The 16,693-nt window shown below is 35.2% G+C and overlaps 1 protein-coding gene across 2 annotated transcripts in view; it reads left to right on the top strand.

Moving 5' to 3' along the window:
- Positions 1-324: 324 nt before the first annotated feature.
- Positions 325-16,693, top strand: part of LOC134527193 (uncharacterized) — an 80,451-nt gene continuing 64,082 nt past the window's right edge. The window contains exon 1 of one of the 2 annotated variants that reach the window (XM_063359640.1): positions 325-611. In XM_063359640.1, coding sequence (XP_063215710.1) covers positions 560-611 — 52 coding nt within the window. In that variant the 5' untranslated portion in view covers positions 325-559. The remainder of the gene's footprint in view (positions 612-16,693) is intronic. The other variant, XM_063359642.1, reaches the window with a different exon arrangement.

Genomic DNA, 16,693 nt, shown 5'->3' with positions numbered 1-16,693 from the left:
ACGGTTTCCTAGCGCTGGATAGCTACATATTAAAAAGTTATTTGCTAAGCAACCATAAAATGATTTTACAGTATTTTTAATGTAGCTATATTTACCTAATATAACCAACCATCCACAATGTTTTAAAGTATTTATAATTACTTCTTGCTAATTTTAAGAATGACATAAGTTAAACCCGTCATTTGGAGAAAAATGCACGCGAATTTTTTTCCCCCCCAAATAAATACATCTGTCGTGGTACAGAAAAAAAAGCGAGCATGAACTTCGGAAACATCGGATTTGGCTCTCTCGTCTGTGAAAAGAAGGCTTGCCAACGAGAGTATTAGGGTATGTCCAGAAAGATGAGTGAATCGTAGGCTTCTCTAATTTGAACACGAATGAAACAGCGTAAGGCATTTGAATCTTCAATTGGAGAATTGACTTTGGGGAACATTTTCGCAGACGTAGTTGTTGCTGTATGAGAATGGTATACTGTTGACGTAAAAATGTGAACAATAAAGTGTGGAGTGTCGAAGAAGAAATAATTAATTGTAAAAAAAATTGTTTTCATTCCACAGAGATGCATTTAAGGATATTTGCTCTCAGTTTTTTTACCGTGCTCTGTATTTCGCGTAAGTAAATTAGAGTTTTAATGCTGTCACTTCGCTTGTGAGTTACTCCCGTTTTAGTGCATTTTGTTTAAAACCCATCGTGCAAGTAGGATTATATATGCAATTTAGTACGAAGGTCGGTCTAGTCATCCTTTGAATCATGCCCCACATTGGCACTGTCATCCAATGGCACCTGTTCGGTGGAAACCAGCCTTGAGAACCGGCACGTGTTATTGACAGTTTACTGATCCCATTTCTCGAGTGGAGTAGGTGGAAGTTTGTTCGTTTTCTCTTTGATAAGGCTGATTTACACTCATTATACTAGGCTAGTAGTTTAGTCGATTGGCGAGTGTTTGTTTACACATGGCAAGGAGCGAGTTTAGTAGGTGTTAGTGTTTATAAATAAAAAATACTGTTATCTTATGTTAATTTTAATGAATCTCCTATTAGCAGCCCTGGTAGGCCTAATCCCATGGTCGATTCAATTTTTGCAATTGCAGTGCCCTTGCAAATATGTTTTTATAAAGAACAGAATACACATTTCATAAGCTCTCATTTCAATATAATGGGTGACTAATGTGAGCATGGTTTTGTTACTCAAACGAGCCGTGATGCTGAAGAGAGATGTCTTGAAGAATGATGTAATCCACTAATGAACTCTACTGTAATGTCGTTAATATCTTTCCAGTAAAGGGTGAGTGGCGAGTGACTTAGGGTGGTGAAAGCACTCAACCATCCACTCTTCATTTTACTAGATTAAGCTCATTCACTGTTTTAAACAATAACTCTAATAAACAATCAGTATGTCCACATTCTGGAAGGTGGAAAAATTTGGGCAATATCAGGAAGGTGGAAATGGTCAGAGAAAGTCAGGAAATTTACTTTAAATTCTGGAAGAGTCACGGAAATTCCTAAAATGCTGTCACCCAAACTATGAAATAATTTTTTTTTCCTAGATGGTGTTTTAGTTGTTATTCACATACACTAAAATGGTGTAACAAGGTTCGGTTTGAAAAAAGAAAGTGGAGAGGTAACTACGGTAGCTATGTGGATGGAGGAGGATGGATTATTTTTATTTTTTCCTCCAGATTATTTAAAAATATGTAGGCCTAATGTATTAAAAAAATAGTCAAGATAATTTGAAATTTTGGTAACTGAAAAGTCTGAGATTTTATAGCAAATTTATGTGAACAGTCTTGAGTTTTGTTCACGTTTGACTAGTTTAATAAATAACTCTACCTGATTAAGTTATTGGCCTAGTGTAAACCAGCCTATAGCTCTTACTAATAGACTGAAGGTATGTACTGCTTAAATCATTTAAAAGGAAATATATCCATCTTTGAAAATTAGATGATACAATTGTAAGTTGGATTTTCAAAATTGATAATGTCTATAAGTTTTTTAATATTAATATGGATTATAAACAACCTTTGTAGTTAGAGAAATGGGAATTTTATATAGTAGCTACTTTCCACTAAACTAACCCAAACAATCTTTTAAACAGATTTACAATTATTTTGAATGTCCTGTAGAAAATTACCGGAGATATTTTTATCTTTGATATAAATTCCATTTCTCTCCTTTTCACTCCATTAAGTAGTAAATAAATTTTGAAAAGGGTCTAAAACTTGTCTATTTCTTCTTAATATTTATTATGCCAAATTAATATATTTTTTTAAATGTCTGTTTTGCTTGTAATTGGGCCTCCTGTAGTGATGGTTTCTCTGGCCAGAGCCGCTCAAAGGTATCTTTACTAATAATCGAAAACCCAGAACCTGTGTCAACCTCCATGTCTAGCTTTATTCATCCACATGTACTGTCATTCTTATTGGCGGCTGGCTTTTAGGTGACTGTGACTGGAAATTGAATAGACTATACTCTGACGCTTCTTCAGATGAGTCTCCCTCAACCACAACATTGTAATTGCCACTACTCTGGTTCCTCTTTGGATTCCTACCCATATACCTGCCATGGGTTCTGTGCTTTTTGTTGATACATGCTCTTTCCAGATGGCCCAATTTACCACAGAAATTACACATTGTTTTGCAGTGTTTACAGCTCTCTGGGTTGTGTAAACCATTACAATGCCAACAGGGTTTCTGCTCTTGAGGTGGATTTGACCTGTTCAACGGAAACGCCCTTTCGTGGACGGCCCGACTTTTCGAGATGTTTACTTGATTTACAGTCTCAGCTAACTCACGTACTTCACCTTGTAAATCACTCACATTCCGACTAGCAGTTTCTGCCGCAGTAGCCATGTCAATAGCCGCCTGTAATGTTAACTTGTCTCTGGCTAACATTGCATGTTGCACTGTTTTATCACGTACACCACATACTACACAATCACACAGCATTCTGTTCAAATCTACAAAATTGCAGTGAGCTGATAGCCGTCGCAATTCAGCCATGTAATCAGCTATCGGTTCTCCCTCATGCTGATCGCGTTTGTAAAATTTGTATGTCTCAACAATCTCACTGGGCTTCGGTTCGAAGTGATTATATAATGCCACTAAGATATCCGCTATATCGACCTCGTTTGTTGCCTTCGGAAGTAGTAGTGACGACACCAAGTTGTACAATTCGGCGCCACAAACAGTGAAAAATATTGCCTTCTTTTCTTCCTTATCTGTCACCTTGTTCGCCACAAAGTAATATTGCAGACGTTCAGAGTATGTTTTCCAAGTGTCTCGTCCTGGAACAAACTCCAAATGAAGTGAACATAGCCATTGTAGGTTATGATGCGCCACACCGCATGGCCGTGATGCTAACAACGATATTGCTTGACTTATAAAATCCGTATCCCATCCTCGTCGCCAATGTTAGATAGGTACCACAATGAACACTGGTAACAACATCCTGTTTCATTGAGTTGCCGGCAGCACTTTATTTAACAGCTCTACAACAGCATGTTACACGAGTTCCCGCCATTTCGTAACTAACTGAACATAACAATAACAAAGCATACCAACCTATACTCAGTACATAACAATTAGACTTTTTGTCAATACATCTGCCACCTGTTCATCTGATTTTACATTCATTAACTTCACGTTACCATTCTGAACTTCCTCACGTATAAAATGGTACCTGATGTCTATGTGACTACTTCTTCTGGTCTCACATGTACTTGCCATTTTTATGGCAGATTGACTGTCATCAAATACGACAACAGGAGTACACCTTTGTCACTATTTCCTGGAGTAACTTAAAAAATGTACTTGCACTCCTTAATGCACTGAGATATTGCTACATACTTGGCCTCACTACTGCTTGTACTTACAATACCTTGCTTCTTTGACCTCCACACTATGCACTTGTTGTGGAAGAAAATGGTATAGGCCTACCCAGTAACACTTTTACGATCAGAGATGTCATTACCATAATCTGAATCAACATATGCACTGATCTGACCATTACCCTCATCTGACTTCAAGAATACCAGCCCAAAATGTTGTGTACCAAACTAGTATCTCAGTATGTTTTTCAAGTGCTTCCAAATAATATAATCAAATGTGTTTTGAAACCTTGAAAAGTTCACAACAGCATATCTAATATCTGGTCTAGTGCCCATCATAATATACATCAAGCAACCTAACAGTTAGTTCTTTATATAGAGCCTCACACACCTGACACACTTAATGGACTAAGATTCAACTTAGGCTCCATGGGCACTGAACATGGCTTACAATCCTTCATATTGAACCTGTCAAGCACTTTCTCAATCAGACTGCGCTGGCTTAAGACAAAACCCCCTTTAATCCTGTCAATCTGGATACCCAAGAAAACAATGTGATTATTTTCATGAAATTCCTTAAACCTACTCTTCAATTTTGAGACAATGTTAAACACAACCTCTTCATCCTTATACACAATATATCATCAACATAGATCAGTAAGTATGCTCTCTCATTCAAATAGAGACATGAATCAACACTTGAATGTTTGAACCCAATAGATGAGAGTGCATTATTTAATGATGCATTCCAGAATTTGGGTGCTTCCCTCAAACCATACAAAGCCTTAGATAATTTACATACAACTACATGCTCTTCCTTTTACTCTGAAACACCGAAACTACTAACACCTTTGGGAACATCCATATACACTGGTTCTTTCAATCTCCCATTGAGGAATACTGACTTCACATCCAATTGTTTAATACTCAGGTCCTTTTCCACAGCAACTGCCAATAGAACTTGTATGGTGAACATTCGAGCAACTGGAGCATAAAGATCTTCAGTATCCTCTTGAAAACATCCTCTGGCAACTAATCGCGCTTTCTTCTCCAATTTTCCATTTACAGTTTTCTCAGTGAAGACCCACTTGCTGTCTATAATAATTATCCCCTCTGGCACAGAAACAAGTTCCCAAGTTTTATTTTCATTTAGGACTTCAATTTCTTCCTTTATTGCCTTCACTCACCCATTTTACATCGCTTCTTCAAAGGTCTTGGGATTTGAAGATGAGGGGTACTGCCCAACAGTTAGTGCTTCTATCTGATGGAGTTCATAAGTTTCTTAGCTACTTGAGTTTGTCGTTTAGATCTTATGTCCATCACCAGTTCACTATCTATGGTCTCTTGTTTTTTTCTATCCTTGTTTCCCTCAGGTATTTCAAAGCCAATAAATCTTCAGATCGTAGTTCATCAATTTCTGGAGACATATTTTGTTTAGCGGTCATGTCCTCCCTCTCAACTGTAATCTTACCAGCACTGCTTCTTGTATCTGTAGGTTGGGTGATTTTTTCTTAACATATGAAATTTCTTGACACCGTTATCTTTCTTGTCACAGGATCATATAGTTTGTAATTGATTGATTCTCCATCATGTCCAACAAATATAATTTCCTTGCTTTTTGCTGCCAATTTATCCCTACGTTGTGCTGGTACCAATACTAATGCCTCACTTTCAAAAATTCGAGCATGTTTTAGTGAGGGCCTTTTCCCTGTCTATTTCTCATATGGTGTTTCAGAGGAGCCAGAGGTTGGTGTTCGATTCAGGAGATAAACAGCTGTGTTTACTGCCTCGGTCCATAGGCACTGAGCCACATCCCTGGAGTGCAACATAGATCTTGCACTTTCCATTACAGTTCTGTTCTCTCTTTCGATCCTGCCGTTTTGTTCAGGAGTATACGGGGCAGTTCTTTCAAGCACAATTCCATTTTCTGAGAGATACTCTTGAAACTCTGTGTTGATGAACTCTGTACAGTTATACACTCTCAATCGCTGCACACTATGTCCAAATATGGTGTCACATATTGTAATCACTAGCTTTAATTGGAATAGCACATCATTTTTATGCCTTAAGAATCTTACAAACTCAAAGCTGGAATGGTCATCCTTAAATATTACAAAGTACTTGAAACCACGAATTGAGGGTACAGGCATTGGTCCACATAAATCACAGTGAATCACTTCCCCTGGCTGTGAGGACCTAACCATGTTTCGAGAGAAGGGCAGTTTGTGCTGCTTGCCATATACATCCTTCCCAAACAAAATATTGCTTGCCCTTAAAGCTCACATCATCAACAATCTTAGGAACTTCACTCAAGTACTTAACGTTAATGTGTCCGAGCTGTTCATGCCAAAGTTGAAACTCATTTTTAGTGACATTAATTTCCCTGTGACCTGGCTTCAAGGTCTTAAATTTCATGTTATAAAGGCTATTCTCTCCTCGTACACCAACACCTACAAGTTCACTGTGATTATAAACTTGAACATGCATGCCTGATTTTTCTATTCTCATACCTTTACTTGTGATGACCCCTTCTGACAGTAGGTTTCTTCGTAATTTTGGAACATACAGTATGTACATTGGTAATAGTACCCTTGATCCAAGCATCGTTCACCCATTTTTCAATCCTGACATCTCCCATCCCTTTCACTTCAAGCGTTGCACTATTTCCCAGGCTGACACTATTATTTACATCTACAAAATTTTCCAAAATGTCTCTAATAGCCTAAATGTCATGTGACACAAAGGCCCACTGTCCTTGGTTCAATAAATTTTCTCATCCACTATGCAGGCCTCTTCTTCATTCTCCACTGTAAAGAAGGCACTTTTGTCATTGTATCTATTGGCATTATGAAACTTGTTCTTGTATTGAAAAGGTTCTCTACAGCTGCGGGCCATATGCCCCTCCTTTCCGCAGTTGTAACAGGTGATGCTTCTCCTATTCTTGAATCTTGCCACTGCTAGAGCCGATTCCGAACTCCTCCTGTCTGATACAGTCAGGCTAGCTTCTTCATCAAGAAGCGTGGTGGTAAGGTTATGTATGTGTTGTTTGCTTTTATCTATAGACAGCCAGGCTTGACAAAAATTCCTATATTTTTCCGGGAGTGTACTTAATATTTTCGTCACAATGGCAGTCTCTGACATACTCTCACCAGCCTCTCTGATTTGCTTCGCTAACGTTTCCACCTTAGAAATATAAGTAATTATGGAATCATCTGGTTCGAACCTGAGACAGTGAAATTTCTCCAGTAATGACATTTTACTAAACTTGGACTTTTTTTGGTAAACGGAATTAAGTTTTTCCATAATTTCAAATGATGTAGAGCAATTTTCAATGATGGCTATTTGCTTGAACTCCATTGCAGAAGTCAATACAAACATGGCATTTGCATCTCTTCTTAACCAAGTTTCCTGCTTTTCATCTGCCGGCCTTTTAGACGCCCTATTCACAACGTCAAACAATTCTTTTGCCTTAAGAGCACACACGATTTAGAATTTCCACTGTGAAAAATTATTCCATTCAAACTTCTGAATGTTGCTCGTCTCGACCTTATCTGTCATATTGATAAATTTGAGCGTGCGCTAGGTTCCTCAGCACAACTGTATTCACCTAATACATTTACGTATCTGGGCCCATAACCTGTTAATATTACTAATAATGGTATCCCAGTTAACATAAAAACTCTTTATTCACTATGTTTACAATTCAAACATCTTCTGTTCTCCACTCAACTCTCTCACTCACTTGTCCTCAGGATTGCCAACTCTCACAATAAAATCAAAACCAAAACTTCTCATTTTTATATTTTAATTTTGATTTTAGATTACAGATATCAAATTTTGAGAGTATTCTGGGTTCTGATACCATAACAGTATTGATGATGTCACCAATGTGGTGGCATTCACATCATTACCACTTACATTTGTATAGGACAAGCATGGGAATATGGTTGTTTTGCACAAAATAAGTTTCTTAATGAAACTAACTTTTGGTAATCTTATTTATATAGGCCTTCCTACTACAACCCTGCCAAGTTTAGTGTATTTCGCAATAACACTTTCTGAAATTTAATTGTTAATTTTCAACTATAATTTTATCATTCCGGATATTGTAAGTATACTATAGCTCTACCTATTCTAACATGAAACACGACACAGAAAATATTTAGCGTCCCTTAATGTGTTTTCCTTAGGAAAAAAATTGTGCAAAACAAGCATGTATGTATATATTCGTTGTCTAAAAGGCCCAAGTACAGCACTTGTACCACAGGAACGTACAGGTTGTAATTAACTTCAGCACTGCCTTGTTGACAACTTTATCAATATAGCTACCATATTGAGAGGCAAAGTTGTAATATATTTTTAAGGTAACTGAACTAACCTCACCAAACCTTTCAGTTTCTTGCTTTTTCTTGAATAGCACAGAAATAACCTCAAGTATATAAATTTATAAATTCATATAATGTAAGAAAACTATCTGACCTGAAATAGCAAACTAAATACACCCAACACCCCTCTCATCTAGCACAGCAAACAAAATGCACACAAACCCTTCTAGAAATCATCAAACCTTTAAACAAAGGTTGAAAATAACCACATACCATTATGGCAATAATTCATCTACTATCAATATTACTCTGTCTACATTATATTTACACTGTACTCTTTCTTAAATTAATTAAACATAATGAAACAGAAACTTTCATTTGCGTCAGGACAGGACTACTACACTCATTGCCACACACACTTTGTAAGGGTCAAGTTCATTTAATGCAGTGGTTCCCAACCAGTGGTCCGCGAGAGCTAAAATATGGTCCGTGAAAGATTTTAAACTTTGAATGAACGCGCGTCGGTGAACAAAAGCGAGCGCGGCGCGCAGGCGACCGGGGGAAGGGCAAGCAACTGACTAAACATTATGGCGCAAGCCGGTCAGTCAATCGTACGTTTTCTTTTGTTTTGCTCAGCAGTGTTGTGTTAGTGATTCTGTTTAGCTGTTTAGTGGGTCAACATCTGTAACTCCTCAATATTCTTATGGATATTTTGATAAAATATGAACAGGGTAAGTAGGCTACGCATTTTTCTCTGTTAAAATTTTTTAATAAAAACATGCAATTACAAAACAATGTGGACGTTTGTTTGCGTATGATTCTTGTGTTTGTGTATTACAAATGTTCACAACAGTTGGGTACAGTTAGTTGAAAACCTAATTATATATAAAATAAATCTATATGAAATTAAAAATTAAGATAGTAAAATAACACTGGCCTCCCAAATTAAAAAGTGGAGCCAGTCACAAAAATCCTTAAAAATATGCTATCATAATATTGTTGAATTGTTATTATGCTGTTTTAGGTTTTTCATAATGAAATAAAAACACCGTTAACTCTTTTAATGCCAAAGTCGGATAAATCGCCTTTTCTGTGTCGTGCGAAAAATTGGAGGATCGAAAAATCGGCCTGAATATTTTTTTCTGTCAACGACGCACGCCAATTCATTAAAAAATATATATAACTTTTTCTCGATAACTTTAAAAAAAAAATTCATTATATGTTTTTATTTAATCTTAAAAAATGACAAAGAATAATTTATTTATAAGATGTAAAAAATTTATACTTTCATACTTAAAGGTAAAAAAGTTATTAAAGGTAAAAAGTTACTAAAGGTAAAAAAGTTATTAATATTTAACTCCAGATATGTAATTCATTTAAAAATGACTTGGCACTTTTAGTATAACCGTAATAGAATTAGACAATTTGAGGCTGGCACCAAGAGGGTTAAGGGGAATTTAAGGTACCTACCAAGACCCTTGTTTTTAACGGTTAGACATTATTTTTTAAATTGTGTAGTAAAGATTTAAGTTTGTAAAAAAAATTATAGCGAGGTTAGAATTTTTTGTAAGCCAGTTTATATTTATTTATTTAATGATTTATGTTATAACATAAATCATTAAATAAATAAATATATGAATTATGAAAAAATTTAGCTATATTATTTTTTATTCTTTTACTTGGCATAAAACATAATATAAGCATATCAGTGTAGGTACATTCTATTGCATTTTGGTTTTGTTTTCAGAAAATGTTGCCTAAGAGAAAATATGATAATAGTTACATTAAATTTGGATTTACATCGATAGAAAGTAATGGAGAAATAAAACCACAATATGTTATATGCGCAACTGTTCTCGCAAACGAAGCCTTGAAGCCAGCGAAATTAAAACGTCACCTAGAAACGATTCATCCAAATTTTTCTGACCAACTACCAGAGTTCTTTCAAGGAAAATTGGAGAATTTTAAAAGAATGAAACTCGGGCCTAGTGGTACAAGATATGCATCATCTGAAAAAAATTAGTAGTATCGTTTGAGATATCGAAATTAATAGCACAATCAAAAAAGCCTCACACAATAGGAGAAACTCTTGTGAAACCTTGTTTGATCAAAGCCGTCGAAGAAGTTTTAGGGTTAGAAGCAAAAAAAAAAAATACAAGATATAAATTTGTTGAACAACACGGTGAAATCTAGAATTGAACTCGTGTCAAATGATATCGAGGAGCAACTTGTTTCGAGAATTAAAATGTCGCCATTCTTCGCTTTGCAGTGCGATGAATCCACTGACATTTCTAATTGTGCTCATTTACTTGTTTTTTCCCGCTTTTTAGACGACGACAACATAATCAAAGAAGAACTGTTGTTTTTTCAGGAACTGGAAAGGACATCAAGAGGTATCGACGTTGTGAATATAACTGTATATTTCCCGAAATATGGCATTATGTGGGAAAAGCTAGTCGGTTTCTGTAGGGATGGTGCTCCTGCGATGTTAGGATCACATTCCGGTCTAGCAACATTAATCAAACAGAGGAATCCGTCAACATTAACATCGCATTGTATCCTTCATCGCCAGGCGTTAGCTTTCCAAGACTCTTCCTAAATGCCTTAATGATACAATGAAATTGGCCATAAAAGTAGAAAATGTCATTAAAAGCAGTGCCTTAAATTCATGCCTTTTTAAAAAACTGTGCACTAAAATGGACTTCAACCATGAGAACCTCCTCTTTCACACAGAGGTTCGTTGGTTGTCGGAAGGCAATATGCTGGAAAGATTATACGAGCTGAGAGGAGAGATTGAGTTGTTTCTAGGTGAGAATAAAATGGAAGACTTACTAGTACAGTTTTCTGATTTGACATCCCAGATGCATTTGGCATATCTTGTGGATATTTTTACACACTTAAATAAGTTTAACTTGCCAATGCAAGGTTCAGGAAACAGACAATTAGAAGGCGTTGCAAATATTTTTAATTTTGAAGATAAACTTCGTGCTTTTATTTGCAAACTTAAGTTATGGATTATTCAAGTTGGCGAGGGCAATTATAGTGCGTTTTCAACATTGAAGGCACTCCTTGACGTCAAAAAGTATGTCATGTTTAGAGAAAGCATACAAAAAAACAGCAAATGTCATTTGCAAATGTTGGTTGATGAATTCAACCGTTACTTCCCAGAATATAACAATACAGAAGCTAATGTGGACCAAAAACTGATACGCAACCCTTTGGCACTAACGCTAGAGAAGTTGCAGAAGAAATCCAAGAAGAACTTGTTGAATTACAAAATGACAGGAACTGTAAGAACGCTTTTGAATCTGATTCTTTGGAAACGTTTTGGTATAAGAAAGAAATTTCATATATTAAAATTCGAGAAATTTTTTTGCACTCTCTTATGCTTTACTCAACAACTTATTTATGCGAACAAGGATTTTCTGCATTACTGCTCATTAAAAACAAATCCAGGAATCGACTGAAAGTAAGTGATGATTTGCGTGTAGCTTTGAGTAAAAATATTACCCCAAAAATTCAAGATCTTGTACAGAAGATGCAAGCTCAAAATTCTCATTGATACAAACTGAATTGTGTACTAAAAATATATGTTTTCAATCATAACACTGTTAATAATGTTTATTTTGGTTTTTTAGATTGCTTATGTTAAACCTTTGGATTAACATTGAACGATTAGACTTAAAATTTATTTTTAGATTGATACAGATTATTTATTGACCTTGTGGTCCCTGCTAATAATAATGAAATTAAAGTTGTCCCTGATCAAAAAAAGGTTGGGAACCACTGATTTAATGACACCGGATTCCTATTGGTTGGAAATAAAATGTTGGGGGAATGTATGATGTCATGGAAGTTGCAATGCCAATGATAAAAAACACGATTGCGGGACAGAGGAAAATATAGTAGGTATATAAAATTGGCAACAGTGAAAGAGAAAATAGCACAGTGAAATAAAAAAAAGAATGATCGTTGGGTTTTGGAGTGACTATGGTACGAGGAGTGCATTAATAAGGAAATAAATGTTTTTTTTTTTTAAAAAGTGAATAAATAAGTAGATATTAAGAAATTTATTGGATATGTGTAGGAATTAGTGAAGTAGTCATGTGAGAAGAGCAAGGTCATGTTTATCTAATTTAAATTAATATAATGGTACAGTGTAGAGAGAGAGTGTGTGTGGTTGTGTGATTTTAGTAGTGAACAGGAAAATGACTTCGTATTTGCAATATAGAATTAATTATATGGAGGTATGGCAATTTTTTTGGCGTAAATTTAATATCTACAAGAGAAATATTAATAGTAGAAGATTATTGCCATAAAGCCAAGAAAGGCAATTGGGTTTTTATGGCTTTTAAAAATTTTTGATTTGTAGTTTTTCATGTATTTATTTTGATGTTTTAGGTGATAGGTGAGTTAGGTGTTAGGTTAGTTTGTCAACCGTTCAAGAGAAAATCAAAGCGAACGTTTTGGTGATGATAGGTTATATAATAAAAAAGATGTATACATACGTTTACATCGCGATATGGTAGGGATATTGAGGGAGTCATCAACAAGGCTGTGCTAAAAAATTATGGTTCATATGTTCTCACGGTATAAGTGAGGAAATTTATAGGTTTGTAGCAGGAGAGAGAGTTTAGAAACAGTAATTTTCACGTATTTCATTTAGGTAAATTATAGGTTTAGGTTATTGTATAGTAGACTTAAATCCTACCAGGTCTAGGTTGTTTAGCAATACCGGTATTTCATTTGGTGAAAGTAATACATTTTGCCATAATATTGTTGCTGTATCGTGAAGTAGACTACAGTCCCACCTTGTCTAGTTATTTTGTGATACAGGGATTTATTATTTGAGAGACTGTTGAAAATAATATTTCTGCATCATGTTTTAAGAAAATCTTTTCTTGGTATCGTGATGTAGAATATAGTCCCACCAGGTTGAGTCTATTTTACGATACTAGTATTTTATTCCACATACTTGACCACTTCACCCACAACTTTTATTTTTTAGTATCAAAATAATATTGCTGTATCATGTTTTAAGAAAAATTTTTCTTAGTATCGTTAAGTAGAATATAGTCCCACCTGCAAATTTTATTTTTCAGTATTATGTATTCTAATAAATAGGGAACGCTGTTATATTTCACGATACCGCCATAAGTAATGTAATATTGGTATATTATAGTATACTTTACGATACCGAAAAAGTATAATATTCAAAAAATTAAATGCGTGAAAAATAGTGTTATTATAGTTACCCTGCCCCTGTCCAAAACCCCCTTATTCCCACTCTTGTCCCATAAGAACATAGGAAAGGTAATTAGTTAAGTGACGCCATCTTGGTTATATCATCAGTATTATGGAATCACAAAGCAGACAGCAGACTACTCCCCTTTGTAACATTATCGATTCTCTGTACTCTATACTTCAACAACATAGGACTGTCTTCTCTCAATTAACAACCAATGCAAAACTTAGTGCTGGGTCATTCCATGTCAGTTCAACTACACCATGACACCCACCGTCTCAGATTTTGACGAAACTTGGCATGGTTGTTCTATTCATTGATGTAAGTAACCATACCAATTTGTTTTGCGCTATCTCGAATGGTTTAGATTTTACAGCCCCTTAAAGTTTATGGATTATTGGCATTTTAATCATCTGGCCGCCGTTAACTAGATGTGTTGTCCGATGGAAAAAAATTCATATTTTTTTTATTTACTAACCATTTTGTCTGAAAAAATTTTATGTTTGGATCAATGTAGCAGGAATAATATAAAAAAAGAACAAAACTACTAAGTGTTTATTTGGAACCATAAAAATATCTCAAAGTGTAGTTTTTATGATTATCGAATCAAAATGTAGAGTTTTACGGAAAATGGTAAATCTCATAAAAGGAAAAGGATAATCATGAAATCTCTGTTTTGTTTTTGTTCTAAAAGATATGTTCTACCACATTAAACAGTAAGATCCGTGGTTTTTTTACTCCTTTGATAATTTTCTTCACTTCAAAACACAAAAATGAGTTAATTATTTAATTTTGGTTAAAAAGCTGCTTTGGCCGCTATTTGCCTGCCTGCCTGTGTTTCTGAATTATATACAGATGATTAAAATACCATATTTTCCTTTTGGTATCCCACACACCTTTTTATAAAATTAATTACCTTACTTGCTGCTTCCTGTTTCCCATGCTGTCAAATCCTGCATTCCTGCCATGACATCAACCTGTTCCCTTTACACTCACAAATATGAACAGAACTGACCTCAGTAATGAGATTGCAGTTCAATTTAAATATAATTATTAATTTACACTACATAAAACATTAGTGTGTTTACTTACACATGCAATACTCCTATGTTATTAAGGCTTACAGTTCTTGCAGTTGTAACATTGTTAGGTCATTGTACTTCAAAATTCTTCTAGATTGTCAAATTTTGATTTGATATTTGTCATACATTCTTGTGAAAACTGATAGGTTCTTCCAGTCATTGTTTTTGGCGGTTCCACCATAGCAATAATATGAGGAATGGGCACAGCACATGTATCTTCTTTCTTGGGCCAAAAAAAGGATGGTGATGGTCCGCGGGGATGAAGAAACTGTACCGGGACATCTTTTTGTTCAGCATTTATTTCATTCACCATGCCAAAGTACCAGAAGCTGTTATAAACACAAGCAATAAAACATCCAGGGTACAAATCTTCTAATTTCACGAGATAGTTTTGCTGAATGCTATATAAATTAAAAATAATAGCTGCTTTTTCATCCTTGCTAATTCTTCGAGCCTCAATTGTTTGTGAATCATTTTGTTGCTGAAAGTTGTGAAATGATCTTGTCCCTGGAAGAGTTTGAACATCTTTGAAGCGACTTTCCATAGCAAGACGAGTCAATTTAACTGCTTCTTTAGTAATAAAATGGAAACTGATATTTTCAATTCTGGTCTTGCAGAAGTCAAACAGTTCAGCCACTGTTATAATTTTTTTTTATCAGAGGTCGTTTAAGACTTTCCCTCCGAGCTATGCATTTTACAGTACCCCCTATTTCGTCGCATTCCGTTTTGCCATGGCTGGTCGCAAGAAATGACCACTGAGCTCTCAGTAAAAAATCTCTCTCATGTAGACACAGGTTTACGAAGTTGTATTTATTTTTATATTGTGCTGCACACCCATCACTAAAGTAATGAATCTCTTTAATGTGTGGGTGGTTCTCTTTCAAAAAGGCAGTCCTACTAGTTTTTTGGATTTCGTACACCATACTTACATCATGTTTGAGGTCATCAGATATGATGCAAAAAGGTAGAACAAGCTTTTTGCCAGTTGCATCCTTGCAGTGAATGATTACAGGACGAATAGTGCATGAATCTGTGGTCCAGTGGTAACCTTGGGCTTCCTCTTGTATCGTGAAAGCATAATTTTCACTGAAGTCCATTGAAATTACAGCTACATTGGAATGACTGTTTCCTTTAAAATTTTAAAAGTAGATGCTTGTGATTTGGCAATGTAAGAATGAGGTATTAATTTGTTGAGTTTTTCAACTAATGTTTCTATAAATTCAACAACAGAGCTGGAACATCTTATCATTTCAGTTCGATCTGTGGAAACCCACTGACTGAACTCAATAAATTCTTCATTGTCATATTCTTCAAACTTTGTCTTTAAAAAATGGACAAGGTTATCTTTTGATGAACATTTGTCACAATGCCTTAACATACCTTCTCTTGTTGCTCCTTCACAAACCATGAGCAATATCAGTTCTTTGTAATCTTCCTCTATACCGGCTCCATGAATCAATAAAATAACATTCTGGTGTATTGTGCACACGCATACTAAGTTTGTGCCACTAGAGGCAGCTAAAACGCACCATTTAGGTCTGAAGAAACAGAATTTTGAAAAACCTATTTTCAAATGAGAATGCTCCCATTTAAATCTTGTGTATAGCTCAGAAAGATTACACAAAATCAAACGCTTTCTCTCATAAACCTTTTTTCCTATACTCACGACATTCTTCATCCCTGGCAGAATTCTACAATGTTCATCACTCTGATAAAATTGTTTCACTAAATCAATAGTTTCAAGGCTTAGCTGTTTCCCTTGCTTAGGGTCTGGTTCGCCTAAAAAACCCTTGTCTTTAAACACATGTTGAGCCTTACGAACAGAATAATCAGATGTGTAAAAAGTTTCTTTTATTTTTTTTCTTGACCACAACAGAGAAGCTGGTATTGTCAACATTTGAATGTGTTTTTTTCTTGATGCACCTATAATTTCCTTTTTAATAATGTTCACTAGTTTATCCATGTTTTCACTGTTCTGCAACATACTTTTTTCCAACAAGTTTTTTTCTTCTGGTAGATCAACTTCAAGAACAGTTTCAATTTTTGATTTTACTTTTTCATGAACTTTTTGTAGCTTTTCTTTAGCATAACTTGATTTGCTATGATGACCAAGTGCATGTAATTTCATTGGTGAACATCCAATTTCATGAAAGGAAGAATTTAGCTCGTCAATTACAGTATTTTTTTGAAGTTGGTTTAGTTCATCTCTAAATGTT

This window comes from Bacillus rossius, chromosome 1 (genome assembly GCF_032445375.1).
Source record: "Bacillus rossius redtenbacheri isolate Brsri chromosome 1, Brsri_v3, whole genome shotgun sequence".
Classification (NCBI taxonomy): Eukaryota; Metazoa; Arthropoda; class Insecta; order Phasmatodea; family Bacillidae; genus Bacillus; species Bacillus rossius.
The sequence above is the reverse complement of the archived record's forward strand: the minus strand, read 5'-3'. Positions and strand labels throughout refer to the sequence as shown.